This window comes from Podarcis cretensis (assembly GCF_951804945.1).
Source record: "Podarcis cretensis genome assembly, chromosome: 6".
Classification (NCBI taxonomy): Eukaryota; Metazoa; Chordata; class Lepidosauria; order Squamata; family Lacertidae; genus Podarcis; species Podarcis cretensis.
In genome coordinates, this window is record NC_137175.1 from 53,791,574 (window position 1) to 53,811,119 (window position 19,546).

Here is a 19,546-nt window from a genome sequence, read left to right on the forward strand (position 1 = left end):
TGTGACAAGATTGGCACCAGTGCTCAATGGCCAAAAGCCAGCTGTTGTATCAGAAACAGGCAACATGTCATCTTAATAATGCAGTATAAACTCTGATAGCACTCTGTGTACAGCTGCTGAAGTCACAAATATCAGTTGGGAAATGTTAACAGGCTGCCCATCATTATTTCCATAATTTATAACCAGTGAAGTAATCCATATTAGAATTGGATTTAAGACCAATTAGCTACCACCATTTAGCCAAGCACATGGGGGCAGCCCTCTTTAGCAGGGTTGCCCTGCTGGGGAAGGCAAGTGGAGCTGGGCAAGGGTGATGGATGAAGACACAGGATCATTCTGCACCATTACGGAGCCGCACACAGTAAAGGCTTCTGCGCCGCCTTGCACTTATACAGCACTGCTCCATGTACCCCATCATGCATTGCGCGCCGCCCCCTCCCCTCGCCTTCCAAGCTGTTCCGCGACGCGTCTTCCCTCGCCTTTCCGTCTCCCCGCCCCCTGCCGTGTGGCTCCTCCCACCTTGCGCCGAACTTTGCTTCTTCGCCTCCGACGCGCCGCCGGCCCCTTAGAACGCCCTCGCGCGCCGGTGGCCCCACCTCTCGCGATACGTGGCTGAGGGGGCGGGATTGCCGCAGTGCCCGGCGTGCTCGCCTCTGGCAGGAGAGTGGGGATGTCCGCGCGGGAGGCAGGTTGCGCTGCCTGAGTGCTTCCCAGCGCCAACCCCGGCGCCCTCCTCCGCAGCCATGGCCGGCTGCTTAGGCTGCGAGCCCCCGCGCTGAGCAAGTGCCGCCGCCGCCGCCCATCATGAGGAAGGGCCGCTCCCGGGGGGACAAAGCGGGGCCCTCGGCTCTTCAGGTCCCCAGGAGGATGGAGCAGCCCGTCCGGGGCCCCGTAGACACGGCGGGTCCTAGGAAGGAGGCGGAAGAAGCGGGTCGGGCTGGCGCAGCCTGCAGGGAACCGCCCGAGAAGGTATTTCGGTTGCAGTGTGTTCTGCTGTCTCCTGGTCTGTGTAAACTGGAGGTCCGCGAAAAGGGGAGTCCAGAGGCGTCTTTTGCGGTTTTGCTTTCGGAGGCATGTCCAGACAGGGGCTTTGGGGGGGGGCAGGGGATGCTCACAGCCCTGGCACTTGGTCGCTGCAAGAGAATTGGGGAGAGAAAGGGTCACGTTGTGGACGATGAGCGGTTCTGTGTTGTGGGAGGGTATGCTATTCTAGGCACAGCCTTCCAGAGGGTTGGGGGGAAGGGGTATTTCCTAAACTCTACTTTGGGCAGCGGGAGAGTCAGTGAAGATCGTCTAGGCTACTGGTGTCGAGCAATCATTCCTGATGCTCCAGTAAAAAGTGAAAAGATCTCTTAAATCTTTATGGTCTTTGTTGCTTTGCCAGGCTAATATTACTCATATGGTAAAGGGATTCTGTCTTTGGTAGCCTGGACCTTTGGTTATTCCTTTGGATGGCCTACATTCCATAAGTCTGTATTTGTGCCTATTTTCTTGATTGCACGTAGGTACCATTTTAGTGAAGGGGCAGCCAGGCATGTTCAATTCCATCTTGGTGTTCTTCAGTTTGCTACTCTGCATCATTTGTTGTAATAAGAATATGTGAGAATATGTGAACATGGGATGAGCAATCCTTTGTTGCCTGTAGTAGTTAAGAGATCTGGAGCTATGCTGAGGAAGTTTATATAATTCATTAGTTTGCCAAATGTGATCTAATCACCTGTTGCTGTTAGTGGACTGGTGGGAAGGAGGGTGCAGACTGCATATAAATGGTCCTGTTATGGGGTAGGAGTTTCAATTAGATCTTTTAGCTATGTGCTTATATGTACAGCATATGCAGTTTATATGCTGCATTTTTACAGCATTGGCCCTGCCTGTCTATCATTTCTTAGGTATGGTCCAATGCCAAACACCACCAAATACCTTGTGGCAGACTGGCAGTTAGGCTAATGTGTGAATCCAGCTATGGTTGATAGCGTACTCCTAATTAGTAACATCTGAAGAGAGGTGGCATACGAAGGGGGCAATAGGGATTAGCATGGTAGCGACTGGACCTAACGTTCAGGGGTCCCTTTACCTTACTCCCCCCCCCCATCAATATATATATATGTCATCCAATATGTGGAGGGCAACTTCATAAAGCAGAGAGCCTTCTGTACTTGTGGAAGCTCCCTGTGTGTGTGTGTGCAGTAAAGCACTGGAAAGTTGGATTTTCAAAATGTGCAGGGGCTTTTATGAGTACAAAAGATAGCCTGCTTCCCAATGTTGCCCTCCAAGGTGTTGGATGTTGAATGGTGATGAGGGAGGTGGAGATAGGACATCACCAATGCACCTTTTACATAATTTTCACATGATTGTCTTTTTAGGTTGTCTACCACCTTGTGATATTTTATATGAAAGTGCATCCTATAAATATTTAAATAAATAAATGTTAACTTCTCCCTAATTAACAATGTCTGAAGATGAGTACTATCATGCCTTATCACTGAGCTGCCTACCCTGTTATCAGTGACTACTGCTGAATGTGTTGAAGAGTGGCTTAGAGAAGTTAAGCAGTATATAAATTGCTTAGATAAAAATAAAAGAAACAAGATCTCCTTTTTGGAGATGTCACTGGCTGTATACTTGCCAATTTTTGAACTCAATTAATTAGCTATTTCATAGGGTTCTTTCATTTCCATAGCACAATGACTATTCCTTTCCTCTTAATGACTGCAGGGAAGATGATGTACAAAAATACAGAATGTTCATGTCTAAAGGTTTCAAGGACCACATCTTCCAGATGCACATTCCCAACATATTTGCTTATATGCACCTCCCCTTTGGGCATTATAGTAAGAAAATTATTGAAGTGTTGTGGAAGAGCAGATCTGTCATTCCTGTAATTAATGGGCACCATCAGATTTATTTTTATCTGCTTTGTTTCTTGTATTTTTTATTGTTGTGTGAGTTATTTTGCATTGAAGTATTGTATGATATTTGCAAATGTCTAGCAGCCTATCCATTTCCCAAATAAATAGCATCTGAAAGTTTTTAGTAATTTAATTAAATCTTTTGCTCATTATCTGTTTTGGTAGATGGGTAGCTGTGCAAGCAGTGTGCAACTTGAGTAATGGTATGAGAGGAAGCAACTGGTATTGATATGAAAATGGAAAGGAGGTGGCAAAATAGAAAAAAATAAGGAGAGAACGAAGCCCAAAATGTTAACAGCAGGGGAAAAATGTATCCTTTCTATAGCTTCTAGGGCCTCTGAAAAAACTCTGCCATGGTATAATGACTGACACAGTTGGATTAATTGGCAAAGAATCAGATTTCCTGATAGGTCCAGCTGGATTTTATAAGAGTGGTTTGGCTGGTGATACTCACTTTTAAAAAATAGGAAACAATGTAGTTCAAACTATCTGTAGGTTTTTTTTTGGGGGGGTGAATACTAGCTCTCATGAAGTGTGGTAGATCTTCTTTCACATAGCCTGTATGCCTAATTAGTAAACCACAAGAGCTAGGGGAGTTAGATGAGAGCTAGATTTATGTTCTGTACCGCCCTGAGATCTATGGATAAAGGGTGGTATACAATTTTAAATAACAACAACAATATAAATATAATAGATAATCTGCTACTGTACTTATACTGTATATAAAATACATATAAACCCTTCTGGCCTGTTCTGAGATCAATAATAATATACTAAAAAGTTTGGAATCTTGTCATATCAAAAAAGATAACCTGCACATCTCGCTTGCAGGAGTTGCATCTGGCCAAAGCATGAGTGCATTCATGTAACTTGCTTTCTATACAGCCCTGCTGGATCAGATCAAAGGTTATTCTAGTTCTGCTTCCTGTTTCTCACAGTGGCCCAACCACTTGTCTATGAAAAGCCCACAAGCAGGACATCAGGACTTTGAGTCCTTCCTGCTGTTCCCCAGGATCTGGTATCCAGAGACATGCTACCTCTGATCTTGGTACCATTGATTGGTACTGTGTGTTACATTGTGTGAAGCCACCCTGAGAACTTTAAGAATTAGAAGTGGAAAGCAGGAAGCCTCTTATTTGGTGTCTGTGATAAGACTACTTTTAAGTTAAGGTTTTGCAAAGTCATTTAACACTACAGCTGCACACAAAAGCAATAATCTGTGAAGAACAAGCAGTTGAAAGTTTTTCGGTAGCATTTGACTTTAGGCAAGTTATCACTAATGGTGCATGTGGACATGTGCCCCTGTTGAATAGGACCATCTCCCCCACCCACCCCGCTCCGGTTGTAGTGTGGTAAATGAACCTGCAAATTACCATATTTTTTTGCTCTATAAGACCCACTTTTCCCCTCCTAAAAAGTAAGGGGAAATGTGTGTGCATCTTATGGAGTGAATGCAGGCTGCGCAGCTATCCCAGAACAGCAAGAGGGATTGCTGCTTTCACTGTGCAGCGATCCCTCTTGCTGTTCTGGCTTCTGAGATTCAGAATATTTTTATTCTTGTTTTCCTCCAAAAACTAGGTGCATCTTGTGGTCTGGTGCATCTTATAGAGCGGAAAATACGGTAATTCCAAACAAAACTGAGCAAAAGTATTTACTCTTTTCTTAATTAGATCAGTATTGAAGGAGAACAAATGGGCTTTGGAATGGTTAATATGGATAGAGTAACTGCAAAGTTCTTTTAGGAATTGGCTGATGAGCTACACATTAATTGTACTGCTGCATATGAATGCAGAAACCACAGGGACATAGTGATGCAGAAGCTGCCTTATACTGAGTCAGAACACTGGCCCATCTGGCTTAGTATTGTCTGCATGGACTAGCAGTGGCTCTCTAGGGCAGAGCTTTCCAAACTGTGTGTAGCGACACATTAGTGTGTCAGCTGCAGCATGTAGATGTATCGTGCAAATGCTCCTCCCAGGGCTGGAAAGGGGTTAGTTTAACCTCCTGTTTGCTAGCAATACTGAATTACTGTGTCATGAAATGATGCTTGTCTAAAAAGTGTGTCGCCAACATGAAAAGTTTGGAAAGCTCTGCTCTAGCGGTTCAGACAGGCTTCTCTCTCAGCCCTACCTGGGACGTTCTGCATGTAAGGCACTCTAGTCCTTTCCCTAAGAAGTAGGGTTGAGTCCAAATGAGGGGGCCTTGCAAAGGGGCTCTGAGTTTTAGTGATATTTGGGGGCAGCACGAGGGAAGGGAATGTTACTTCATTTGCTGCAGATGTGTTTGGAGTGTTTCTTCATTCTGCAGTGAGATCCACCTCTTCTCTTGCCAAGAAAGGACATGGCTTGTGTTCTGTATGTCTTGGGGTGGGGGGTCATTTCCCTTATAGCAGCTGCAGCAGTCATTTTAAATAAGGGGAATAGCAGTAATAAGCAGGGGCCAGCAAGATCTTCCTTTTCTTTTTGCAAGTGCTTTGCCAAGGCTAGGGAAGTTCCCAATTTCCCTTGTTCCCTCTTAGAGTACGCTGCTTTTTTGGGGGGAAAAACCCCCTCATGAAATGTCATTTCTAGCTTTGAAAAATGAAGCTCACAAAAATCCTGTTTAGTCCTAAATAGAAATGGCTGTGATGACAGTTAATAGTTCTGGGTATTTTGTCATTTTGCATGCTAAGCGGAAAATGCCCTCTCTTCTCAAGCGAATCATAGGTTTGGCATGTTTTCATGTTTCTTCACAACCAAGAAGTCTAGAACTCAAGAATTTGAAATGAACTATTAGTTGGGGCTAGAAAATTGAAGGCTTAAGTTTTTTTGGTGTGCAATAGAATATACTGACATTCTTAAGCCATTTTCAGCATCTTAAATGTGTATACAGTACTGTTTTGCACTTTAAAGGTAATTTGAGTTGCATTAAACATAGAGCTACAGTTGTATTTGCAGAGTTTTATTTATCCGGTTCTTGAGGGGTTTTTATTTTTTGCCAAAAACTGTTGTCACAATCACAATAAAGTAAGTATTTCTGCTTAGGAAGGTTTTTAAAATGTTGTGTATTATAACTTGACCAGAAAAAAAGCATATATCAATAGGACCTAAAATTTTGAGCCTCTGAAATTTCTCGTAAGGGTCTCTGTGGATCCTCAGGTCTATTGAGATTGATTCTCAGTGTTGGGACAGCAAATGCCATTGGCACTTCTGCACTGGTACTGTTCACACTCTTGGATTTCACAACTGTGAAATGAATGGGTGTTATGCAACTCCAGTGGAGTATTGTGTTGGAAATGAGAATCTGATCTGGCAGCCCTTTAAGTGCTAGATTGAGGGTTATCAGTATGGAGCCAAGTGCTTCCCATTGGTGATTTGTTCTAATTTTAGGGCAGTTAAAGATTTTTGGGGAATTTGACTAGTAAGGGTGTAGAATCAACTGGTGCTGTTCCATATGGCAAGTTCAGGATGCCATTTTAGATTAGTCTTGCAAGTAAAATAGGAGTGGTTGAGTCCTGCCTGTCATATTCCTCTTCTGTATTCTCACCTTTGCAACTAGCTCCTCTCCTCCTTGAAGAGGTAACTAATGTTGCACCATCTAGGTCCTTGCTAGGATGTGGGACAGATGCACAATGTCAGCTGACGTAATTATGAAATTTTGATACAATGATGTGCTTTCCTAAAGTGTAGTTCTTGTAACTGTTCTATCCTTAAAGAGCTACTTTGCAGCTTTGCTCGCACAGCATAGACAGATAGTTTGCCCACTCAAATCCTCCGCTGGTACAATTGTTATCCGCTCCAGCCAAACAGATTGGGCAGCTGTAAGGCTGGCCCCCTTTCTTGTATACTCCTGCTGTTATATTTTCAAAAGATCTACTCCGGGGGCCTGTTTTTACTAACTAGAGCCGGTGTAATTTAGTGGCTGTGAAACTCTGCTACAAATCAAGAGGCTCCTAGTTCAAATACCTTGCAAATTAAGGTAAACAGAAGTGGAAAATGTGCATGCATCTTACCTTTCTTTGCACAGTGATTGAGGAACCATGTACAGCACACTGCACCTGGAACACTACTTATGGTTCCCTTGGGACTCCTTCGGCGATTTTACATTCCAGAAGCAGTTATCTCAGTAATAGCCAGAGAAGTGGGCTCTCTGGAAAGGAGTCAACCAAGGGAGATATTCTCCTGTTAATTTGCTTAGGGGGAAAATTGCACCTGGGAATACAAAAGCCTACCCCCCAAGGGATACTTGGAGCAAGATGGTTCCCTTTGAATGGGTACTTTTGCCCCACAGCAGCAGTTTTCCTTTCTACCAGGATATCATTTAGGACCCTCCTGCCTGCCATCCCATCTCCACTTCCCAATGTGATGGCTGTGTGTGTGTCATGTAAGTTACTGTAGATAAAATACTACGCCAGACTTTGATTTAACAGGTAGTATCCAGTTCCCAGGGACGCAGGTGGCGCTGTGGGTTAAAGCCTAGGACTTGCCGATCGAAAGGTCGGCGGTTCGAATCCCTGCGGCGGGGTGCGCTCCCGCTGCTCGGTCCCAGCGCCTGCCAACCTAGCAGTTCGAAAGCACCTCTGGGTGCAAGTAGATAAATAGGGACCGCTTACCAGCGAGAAGGTAAACGGCGTTTCCGTGTGCGGCTCTGGCTCGCCAGAGCAGCGATGTCACGCTGGCCACGTGACCCGGAATTGTCTCCGGACAGCGCTGGCCCCTGGCCTCTTAAGTGAGATGGGCGCACAACCCCAGAGTCTGTCAAGACTGGCCCGTACGGGCAGGGGTACCTTTACCTTTACCTATCCAGTTCCCACATACTGTTAGTGCAAGGATTTTGCAATGAATCTACCCTTTCCTCTTCCTGTGTGCACCCTGCATTCTCCACAGATTTGTTCTGGAAGGGTGGGAAAATGCCTGGGGGGTGTGGGAGAAGGAGAGAATGCGATGTTGTGCAATAAAAAATCATTGCACTGATTCAGCCTCTACAAAGCACTACTTTGGATACAACTTTAATTTTCTTAAATTATCTGCCTCAGTGTATTCTTGTTTTAGCATGGCAAAAACTAAATAATACAGACAAAATATGTTATTAAAATGCACAGAATTACAACTCTCATTATGTGCTGTGGAGGAAATTTTGGAAGAATCTATATTCTAACATGTGCTTTAAAAGAGACTCTGCACCTTACAATTTTTTTAAAGGAAAGATTGTGAACTTACAGGCTGTGGTGTATTTATGGTCTGTGTGCCCTTTGTGATGGCCCTATTTGTTTACCTAAATAAGTGTGACTATATCTGAAAATATGATGGAACTAAATATATAAGAGTGAGTTAATAAAAAAACCCCAATTTCATTAACTTATATTATTGAACAGTATTTTTTATTTTTAATTAATTATATACATATTTAAAGGAACAAATGAAAATTCAAAGCTTTTGATAAAATATTCATAGATTTTAAATCCTCCTGATATGTAGTAGAAGCTAAACAATTATTTACTCTTCTAAGGGTGCAGGCAATATTCTATTCAGTCTAGGAATGACTTATACTAAGTGATTTAAATTGAGCAGGGGTAGACATAATTCAGAATTGTGAGCTTCAGAAATAAATGTCATCAGCATGCACGTAGTGTTTGTGCCTTCCCAAAGAGGTATCTCTGTTTACATTTAATAAGCAGATTTCACAGTTTAAGTCTGAAATATAAATTTATTGGGTTGTATTCAATGCTAGTCCTACTCAAAGTAGACCAGTTTAAATTGGTGAACATGACTGACTTAGGTCCATTGATTTAAATGAGTCTACTCTGAGTAGGAGTAGCATTGGATAGAACCCTCCATTGCTAGTCAGCCACATGATACATGGAATCACTGCCATTATTTTACCAAAATGGGAAGGAAACCCTCCAGAGGCAAGTGGCTGTAGATTAACAGATATTAATCACTGTAATGTTAAGAAATCCATTAGTGTCTTCTGTGTTCTACTTCACCAGAGCCTAGAGTCTAGGTTTTACACAAAAAGAGTTACAAGGCACACTGCTCTCATTGTTGGCCACCAAATACTTGTTCCGGTATGTCATTGAAGAAAGCCTGCCTGCCTGCCTGCCTTTTCTCTTGTCTTCCCTTCTCTTTTACCATAATTATGCTATCAGTTTAATTCTATCAACTTTTAATGAGGGTGAATTGCTACAGGTCCCTGGTGTATACATACTGTAATAGATTTAGAGTTCACTTGGAAAGTAGGTAGGCATTTTAGTGCCACTTTTACCTTCCTTTTCCTTTCTGAATATATTTGAAATGCCTAGTGCTCATGACAGTTGACATTATCATATGGGGTAGTTGATTGATGGAAGTTGTAATGTTTTTAGTATGGTGGTGGTGGCGGCGGGGGGACATAGCTCATGTCAGCTGTTCTTATTTGGGATAAGAGTTAAGCTTGTTATGTCAAATTGATTTTCCTAGAGAAACGTGTGGCAGCCACTGGTGGTGGTATCAGAGAACATGTCTATATACAGTGGATTTAAAAGAGTCCATGATACTTATCTACTACACCTATAGGTATCTGCACTGGTGTCTGTTATCATCTAGGCTGCTTTCTGTTATGCAGTGTTCTATGCATGCCTTAGTTGCTTATTTGTCATGAAATCAGTCTACTACGTCATGCTGTACCGTTGCAGTATTTGTAAGCGTGTGTGCTATCCCTTTGGCTGAAATATGCTATATGATATGTTTTTAAATTCTCTTTAACCTTTATTGTCCATTTATAATATGAATGGATGTTTACTATTTTCTCTAAAATGGTAGGGTACTAACTGGATTTGTTTACTGCTTTTTATGAATCTATCTTAATGAATTTATGGCAAGAATATATTTATAGTATAATGTGACTGTGATTGTACCTTGCTTCTAATAAGGTTGCTGGTGTGAAATTAGCATGAAAATACCTTGGAATTCTAACTTTGTTTCCATCAATGGGTTATAGTACAGTTTTTTGTTTTTGTTTTTCTAAAAAGAGGAAGTAGAATATTTTGCTATTAGAAAGTAGATTGAAACCTTTCTTGTAGTAAACACAGGGAATTTGATGCAGACCATTCTCACCAGAGTGTTGCTCTGCCAACGATCCTGCTGGTGGAGAACACAAGGAGCTGATTTTTGCAAATTCCTGTCCCACTGGCCTTCAGGGCCACCTCACACGCTGAGTGTATGGGGGGCCCATTGGAACAGTTTGGGAGCCTTCTCCACCAACAGGAGTCCTCTGCTAGGTTAAAAACCTGTCATGGACAGAGGAATCCTTTTCTGTATATAGAAGGTGATGTCTGGATCCAACACATGAAATTTTGTGAATCTAGAGATTTCTTGAAAAGTCTCTGCAGATCATAGCTTGTCTGTGAGTGATGAGGGAACAGTAGATTTTTTTTTAAAGTGTCTGATTAAGCAATAAATATGACATCTTTCAAATTAAGGAAATTTGGCCATAATTTGTGTTGCAATAACAACTTGAGCATTTTATGGCTGCAGCCCTGAGCATTTTTATTAGGAAATAAGTTGCACTGAACTTAGGACTTCTCCTTCTGAGTAAACAACCAAGATAAGTCTGAAGTTATATATCAAGAAGTTAGTGCATAAGTAATTTACTCATCAAAATTTATCCTGTTCTCTTTTGGCTTTTGTTTCAGAATCTTGCAGCGGAACCAATTTCTTTGCGCTGCAGGAAGCTTAGTAACCCTGATATAGCTGGTTCAGCTGGCAAAAGTAAGATCCATCGTCAACTGAGTCAAGATGACTGCAAGCTTCGGAGAGGTAGTTTGGCCAGCTCATTGTCAGGTAAAGTTTTGTTCAATTCACCAAATTGCTTAAAGATTTCTTCAGTTAAGCAAATTAATGCTACAGAGAAGTTCAAACTGTATATTTACCTGGGCAAGAATTTCTTTGTTTTGGTTGTGGGTAAAGATTGTTAAAAATGTATTATCTAAGGCTGTTGCATAAAAAGTATTTTTGATCGCTCTGTGTGAAAATTATTGTATAATGAACTAATGAACCACAAAGTGAAGAAGGTTTTGCTTTGCTTATTTCGTTAAAGGAAAGCAGTTGCTTCCTTTATCCACTAGTATGCACAGTGGAGTGGGTCAGGCAGCATGGCAGCCATCTGGAGAATCATCCAATTTGGTCCGCATGAGGAACCAGTCATTGGGACAGTCTGCTCCTTCACTTACAGCTGGATTGGTAAGTTTTGATGCAGTTTACAATTTCATTAGCAAAGTTTTGTTTTTTGTTTTTAAGAAGAGGATGACTTGCTTTTAGATCTGTCACCATTTTGATTGTTCCTCTCATCTTTTCATTATCAAATTTATACTTGATTTATATACATCTTGTGTTGCTACCCATGGACGAACCCCAAGAATCCCAAGAGTGGTCAGTCCACTCTCAGCCATGAAGCTCATTGGTTGACCTTGGGCCAATCGCTGTCTCTTAGCCTAACATACTTCACAGAATTGCTGTGAAGTCAAAATGGGGAGGGGGGGAACCATGTATGCCACCTTGAACTCCTGGATGTAAGATGGAATATAAATCAAATCAATAAAATTAACTGCTTTTGTAGGATGGGGCTTGTAGGGATGAACAACCTCCATACCAGATCCAGATTACATTTTACAGTCATTGGTTTAATGTCCTTAGACACCCGTTGGATCTTGGGAGAATTGGTCTTGTCCTCACATTAAATCTGGATTAGGCTCTTGGGCAGTCTAGGATTTAAGAGGCCTATACTTTTGTGCAAGGCGGTAGCAATAGTCTGGCCGTTTTGCAGTGAATAATGCCCTCCCTGGCATGCCTCTTCCCACTTCTTTCTTTCTTTTTAATATACAGCCTCTAAGTGCAGCTTACAACAATTAAAACTGTAAAATACAATAATATTTCTGATATAAAATATAATGAAAATAGATATAAGTACAGCACATGAAACAGGAATCATTTTTAAAAGAAAATTATCCAGTAAAACACAAGCTTGGCCAAACAGTAAAATAAAAGCTTTGCCATAGCGTAAAATGCTATAAGAGAGGGGGCAAAATCAGCCTTGTGGGCGAAGAGCTCCGCCATTTAGGTTACTTACCAGATGTCTAAGAGCATGTCATTCACATGGATGTGTTCACAACATGAATGATATTTTTGTGATGGCTAGACTTCATGGAAAAATTAGATTTGAGACAGGAGTTTGACTGATTTGTGAGGCTAGTTTTGCCCTGGTGTGTAATATTATGTGCTCCAGGTTTGCTTGCCTAATTCTGATAGAAACAATATTGGTGCTGGGTGCAGACTCCGAAAGGACCTGTTTGGAACAGGTTTAATTTGGGTGGATCCACTAGCATGTTGGAAAATATATAATGTATTTAGGAGTTTGCTGACACTTGTACTTATTTGTGCGCTCATGATGCATTCTGTTAAATAATGCATGCCTCACTGGTGGCTATTAAACTTAATGATAATAATTTTGGGGATTTAGGTATGATTTAGCCATTTAAGATAGGTAAATTGACAGTAACAGTATAAGGGGCTGTACTTCTTGGAACACTGGATGGACTAGTGTTAAATGATTGGGGCTATAGGGAAGAATCAAACATTGCATGAATGGACTTCTGCTTTTGCAGTGAGTCTTCAAATCCTCTTGTATTCTAATTCTCTGGATCATATTTGGAGGGGGTGCAGTTGGAGGGGAAGTTCCATTGTGCTTGTGGAAGTTGTTTGGTGTGCACAATGATTTAGTGCTAAAAAGCTTTTATTGGTCCAGATTTTTTTTGTCTTTGAATGAGTGTATAAATGCAAATAATTGTCTTACTACTTCATGTATATACTGCATTTTCTACAAATGTGTTGTATTCTAAGTGGTTCATAGAAAATAAAATGACAACTTGAGTATCCAAAAGTAAAGAAACACACACAAGTATATATCTTTTTTAATATTTACTTTGACAGTTTTGGATTAAATGAAAAATAGGATTTAAATTGTTGATCTCCACTATTCATAGGGTGGATCCTCATGTTCTTATTCCAGAGGGTAGCATGTTAGCCTGCAGTAGCAAATACAGTAGTGCCTCGCAAGACGAAATTAATTCGTTCTGCAAGTTTTTTCTTCTTGCGAGTTTTTCGTCTTGCGAAGCACGGTTTCCCATAGGAATGCATTGAAAATCAATTAATGCGTTCCTATGGAGACCGCTTGCCAGGCTGGCAGTGTGGAGAAGGGCTTTTCTCCCCACCGCAAGCATTCAGGACAGGTACGGGAACAGAGGGGAAGGCGCGCAGCGCTTCTCCTCTGTTCCCGGGGCTTGCGGTGGGAGGAGGGTTTTTCCTCCCCACGCCAACATTCAGAACAGCATTCTGAAAGTTGGCGGTGGGAAGGAAAACCCTCCTCCCACCGCAAGTCTTCAGGACAGCAATCCGAAGGCTGGCGGAGGGAGGAGGTCTCTCCACCCCACCGCCAGCCTTCGGAGGAGGTCCGAGGACAGTGGGGAAGACGCGCTGTGCTTCCCTGCTGTCCCGGAGATTTCCCTATGGGCTTTCGTCTTGCGAAGGAAGCCCATAGGGAAATTCGTTTTGCGAAGCGCCTCCAAAACGGAAAACCCTTTCGTCTAGCGGGTTTTCCGTCTTGCGAGGCGTTCGTCTTGCGGGGCACCACTGTATGAGAAAAAGTCTTCTTCCAGTTTAAAGATTTACAAAGTTGTTCTTTAAGCTGTCACAATACACTTGCAAGATCTTGTTTAGAGATAAGGCAGGGTGCAATCCAGCATTGTATGAGCAGGCTTCTACTTGCATAAAGGGACTTAACCTTCCTCTTCTCGTCACTGCAGCCCCCCATTCCCCCCACAGAAAAAAAAATTCTGCTCCAAAGCAGAGTAGTAATAGAGGGCTACAGGGAAGGAGAAGAAAGTGAAGCCCCATTGTGCATGTAGAAGTCTGTTCTACTCTTGTATGCATAGCACAGGATACAATTCCTGCACATTTAATGCTTTTGAAAACAGGTTGAGTATAATTCTTATGAAAAAGGTTGCGTACTCTCAGTTCTTTTAAAAACATTTTGCACCTATAGGCATTATTAAAATACATTTTAAAGTATGAATATGGCAATTCACCACAAGTTGTCTGAGCATTATGCTATGGTGCCATCTACTGGGGGAGATTTGCCAATTTAAAGTCCAAAGACTGAAGAACATCAATGTTTGTCATAGAATCACGGAATTGTAGAGTTGGAAGGGATTCTGAGGGTCATCTAGTCTAACCCCCTGCAGTGCAGGAATCTTGGCTAGATCATACATGAGAGAGCCATGCAACCTCTGCTTAAAATCCTCCAGGGAAGGAGAGTCCACCACCTTTTGCGGGTGTCTGCTCCACTGTCAAACAGCTCTTCCTGTCAGAAAGAAAGAGGAAATGCAGTGGCGAAGGAGAGAAACATACTTTCACTTGCTAAGTTTATTTTAAAATTCTTCTTCCGTCCTTCTTAATGACTTGGGCTGATAAGCAGTTGAAAACTGGAATGCTTAAATTGATTTTGGGTGGGCTGCCTGTTTTATTATTTCCTTATGTCTTCTAATACTTAATTTGAGTACATATGTGTTTTATTAGAACAGGCATCCCCAACCTTCGGCCCTCCAGATGTTTTGGACTACAATTCCCATAATCCCTGACCACTGGTCCTGTTAGCAAGGGATCATGGGAGTTGTAGGCCAAAACATCAGGAGGGCCGCAGGTTGGGGATGCCTGTATTAGAAGCTGCCTTTAATAGTTTATTCTCAAAGTTCTTACAGTTTTTCTATTTTGTTCTGCTTATTATCAGTGTGAGCCTTGGACTGGCTCTGCTGGTGTGTCCACACAGCCACAATCTCACTGCAGCCCTGCCCACACAGCATCTCAGTCAGCAACAATGTCATTGGTGTTGTGGGAGAAGCAGTGTGGCACTAGCTGCCGCTGCTGAGTTGACCTTACTGTGAGGATGGTACAAAGGACAAAAGGTGGTCATGTATGTGCTGTATGAGGATGTTGTAGGTTACAGCCAGCATCTTGACTTATGCCTGGAAAATAATAGGGAGGTGGCATAGCCTGTAGGGTATCGGTGGTGTGTGATCTCTCTATGATAAATTTTCACAAGGAAAATGTGAAAGCCGAAGCTTCCAGACAACTGAGGACAGTCCTATCCTTGAGATTCTGAAAGTGTGAATGACAGTCTAATTAAGTCTTGGTTGAATAGAAAGGATTCCATCACTTGCTTTGGGAGTCCTTTTCATTTTAATAAGGAATATTTTTCCTTCGTTGCAAATTATTTTTCCTGCCTTGTAAACTACCCTGTAGGCTTTTTGTTTTCTACTAAACTCTAACAAAGCAGCTGAAGGAAATAATGGTGTATCAGACCTAGTGTGCAGTCCACCACTGAACAGTGTTTGTCTTGGCCATGGTGGGGTGACTGCGGTCTGTACAAAATCCTCTGGCTTGTTCATTTTCCTTCTTTAATATTTCACTTGCATGCTTTTTTCACATGAAACCCTTAACATAATAAAGACCCATTTATTTCTCACCTATTTGAAATTGCGAAATTGCACGCATTCCACTTAACCAATGCCCTTAGCATCAGCTAAAACTGGCCACTTCACAAGCCAGGAACATAGCAACCACACAATTTGATTTTACGGTTTCCCTCACTCTTTTTTATAACATTTCAAAGCAAAAATGAAATCAAATTGCTTGGTTCCGGGAGGAAGAAACCGGTATGAAAGGCAACATTTGTTCCCTTTGTATATAATGGTGAGCTGTGGTAAGAAACAAACCTTGACTTACTGAGATCAAACAGCATTTGGTACATACTGCTCAAATCACACCTACCCTGCTTCTCCCATTTCTGAGTTAGGAGGAAACAAACCACAGCACTGGCTAAGTGTTACCTATGAACCAGTGCTTGTGGCTTGTTTCTCTCCTAACAAATCAGAAGCTAAAGCCAAGATTTTGAAATTGAGCAAGTTTTTCTGGTCATGTAAACATTGGCTTTGAGTTAGAGAGACGCTGGTTTTGATCACCTAGTTGGCAATCTGGGTTTCGGCTTTCTTAAATCACTAGGTTTTGAAGCAGCAAGACCTTTCATTAAAGAAAGTCACTTTCTCAGCATGGACAAACCTTGCAGCTTCTTCAATAGGTAACGTACAAGGTGATATTCCCCATTGCTTAATTTAAAATGAAGGTTATGTTGCTTTGAAAGTTTTAGGAAGTGATGGCTGTAACTACAATCTCCCAAATACCTTCAGCTTCTCCTTCCACACTCCACCCCGTTTCTCTTAAGAAGTGCCAACTAGTGGTGGTGGAGAATTCACCCTCAATTCCATAGGTGGTGCTTTATGACCTCGACACAGATATCTTATTGACAGCTTTGTATGGATATATGTTTGTTGAGAATCAGAGTAGGTCACCTGAATTGCCAGGTGAAAATACCTCTATTCTGTTGTACTTCTCTTCTGTTGAGATATAATACAGTAGAACCTCTACTCATGACCACAGTCCATTCCGCAGGCCCGTCCTTATGGCGAAACAGGTCGCTGGGAGAGGCACCACTGTGCTCAGGTACAGCTGTGATTGCCCGCTTTTGCGCAGGTGCGAACGGTGGCAAACCCGCCGGTTACTTCTGGGTTTGCAGTGGTCACAGCTTGAAACGTCCGCGAGTGGAGGTGGTTGTAAGTAGAGGTTCTACTGTAGAGGTTTCTTATATCATGTTGCCTGTCCTGTCCTGGCAAGAATAATTTTTTATATGGTGGGTTCTTTGACCTTCTCTTAGTACTTACCTGGTATTCCCAGATTATATAAGAATGTTGAAAGTTAATTGAAACTTCTATTAGTAAATCAATTGCTTCTCCTTCAAGAAGCTGTAAGAATTGAGAATGCTTGTCTTAGAGGCGCTTAAGGTGAGCTGTATTCCACGCCATGTTAAGCATTTTCAGAGGGTGGTATGTGTTGGGAAAAGCACATCGTGACTCACCTAAATTGACTTACTGTGACTATAGTTCTTTGATACACAGTTAATTCTTTAAAAAGCAAAACTACAGCCATCCTGGTTCAAAATGTTGTCCAGTTGTATCCCAGCATAGACAATAACCTGCTCCTTGATTGAAACTATCATGCAAAATGATGGTTAAGTATCTTTAGAGTTATTCTATGCATAGAGTCTCTATGCATAGAGAACAAACACAATTGCAAAATATACAGTAGATAGTAGATGGTTCAGTATTAAAATTTTCATATTCTTCAGCATAGGGCAGTTGTTGCTATATGACAAAATAATTAAAATTAACTTACAATAAAATGCTGGCTATTAGTTCTAATAAAACAGTCTCAGCAGACAGATTGTAAAGCTTGTACCCCAGATAGATAGATAGATAGATAGATAGATGGGGTGACAGACAATTTGAGGGAAACTGGATAGGGAGGCAGTATTCTCAACTCTATGTTACAGTTTTAAGGCACAAGTGGATCTCTGGTAGAAATATTTGAGCCAAATTGGCTGTTTTACAAGGACATCCTCAGCTCTTTGTGATGAGCAATGGTAATGGAAGGGTAATTATCTTGAGTACAAAAAAAGTAAATTACTCTTCAATGCCTTTTAGTACAAATGTTTAAAATGAATATACTTTAAGAGGCGATTCTGCACACAGTTATTTGTATGATGATAATTATAGGGAAGATAATTATGCACAGTAGCAGGCTATACCCAGAGTGTGGCAGTAGCTGATAGTTTATTATTCTGTGTTAACTAGTAAATAGCTCTGGAAGGAGTAGTAATTTGCAGGAGGCATCCACCTTGTATACACATGCAGAATGCATGTACATTCGGTTGATTATTAAGCAGTTAGATTTGGTGAAAGATGTTATGTTGGCACACATTCCATTTAGCACAGTATTCATCACTGCCTTGTTTTGTGGTAGAAATGTTAACTTCTTTTGCAAAGAGTTGTTTAGTCTTTAAATAAGCTTCTCTCGTTTCTGGATGTCCTCAACAGCTAACACGAAATTTCTAAAAGAACTTGAATGCTTGCCATATATTTTGAAGCATGTCAGGTTAGTGGCTACTCAACCAAATGTAAATGCATGGAACTTGCCTTATGATAATTGGTAGTCATCTACTGTCAGCTGGAATGATTGCAGTTCTCATTATCCTCAAATGCTGTGTTTTTTGTTTTTTTTATCCAAGAGCTTGTTGAATTGATTTTGGCACGCAGACTCTGCTTTCTTTCTGACAGCAGCCCTATTGTGAGTGTAAAGTGAGAAACTGCTGGAGAGTGCTTGGCAAGCATGATTCTTATTATTCTAACTTGAAAGTATTTCATAAAGAAGGATTCAGAATGTTAGGTCAGTGGGTTGCAATCCGTCCCCTCAAAGCATGAGTATCTTGTGAGTCTGATTTCAGCTTGCTCTTTTTTTATATTGGAAGCTTTAATCTTTCGCCCTTGATGTCCTGTTGAACAGCTTTTTTAAAAGAGCCTATTCCACTCCTGACATTCTGGTTTGCTGTGTTAGAGAAATTCAATATTCTTTTTGCTATTCTGAAGAATTAATATGGAAACATCAGGAAGCACTTCGGAGAAGTTAAGGTCCCTCTTGACTCTTAAATTCCTTCTTTCTCTGAAACGAGTTCTAACTTATGTAAGTAATATAAAATGAACTGATTCTGCTTTGTTAGTTTCTGAGGCCTAATTCAAATTTTAGGACACTTGCCCTTGAACTCGTTGACCAAATATGTGGACCAAATATCAGTTGGGGAATTTCGTTTTGGGTGTGCAACAGTGCTTTCCTATGCATATTAGTGTTCACTGGGGCTTACTCACCTAGTAGGTGTATTTAAGATTGCAACCAAAAAATAAAAATAACTTTTGGAACCCAAAATTTATTAGTAGTTTTAGTGGACCTCAATAGATTTAGATTAGTATAACTCATTGCTGTGTTTAGTTCTGAAAAGTACAGTGGTACCTCGGGTTAAGTCCTTAATTTGTTCTGGAGGTCTGTTCTTAACCTGAAGCACCACTTTAGCTAATGGGGCCTCCTGCTGCTGCCGCGCCGCCGGAGCACGATTTCTGTTCTCATCCTGAAGCAAATTTCTTAACCTGAAGCACTATTTCTGGGTTAGCGGAGTCTGTAACCTGAAGTGTCTGTAACCTGAAGTGTCTGTAACCCGAGGTACCACTGTACAGTGATATTTTATTATTAAGTCACAATAGCCTTCTTCAAGCATCCATAGAATCAAAAACCTCCAAGGAAGGAGAGTTCACTACCTTCCAAGGGATGGTTGTGAGGATAAAAGCAATAGGTTTGGATTTCTTAGCCTGAGAGCACTTACATTCATTCAAAGCATTCATACTGTGCACTTCATTTGGAAGGATTCCCAGAGCAGCTTACAGATTATTAAAAACAATACAGTTCCTTTCTCTCAGAGTTACATCTGAACAGAAATGACACAAAAGGAAAAGGGGATGGGGAAGAAAGAGGGAAACATGGGCATCAAATTTTTGATGTTACAGTTTTTTTATAATGATCAGCTTGTGGGCTGCTCATAGTTCCACTCATTTCAAAAACAGGCTTTCGTGGTTCCTGAGAAATAGAACAGTGACCTTTAACCTTCCAGGAAATGGCTGTAATGCAGCC

The 19,546-nt window shown here is 41.5% G+C and overlaps 1 protein-coding gene across 1 annotated transcript in view; it reads left to right on the top strand.

Moving 5' to 3' along the window:
* Window positions 1-610: 610 nt before the first annotated feature.
* Window positions 611-19,546, top strand: part of MAST2 (microtubule associated serine/threonine kinase 2) — a 154,940-nt gene continuing 136,004 nt past the window's right edge. Inside the window, exons 1-3 of the mRNA XM_079980215.1 lie at window positions 611-969; window positions 10,561-10,708; window positions 10,965-11,107. Coding sequence (XP_079836341.1) covers window positions 805-969; window positions 10,561-10,708; window positions 10,965-11,107 — 456 coding nt within the window. The 5' untranslated portion in view covers window positions 611-804. The remainder of the gene's footprint in view (window positions 970-10,560; window positions 10,709-10,964; window positions 11,108-19,546) is intronic.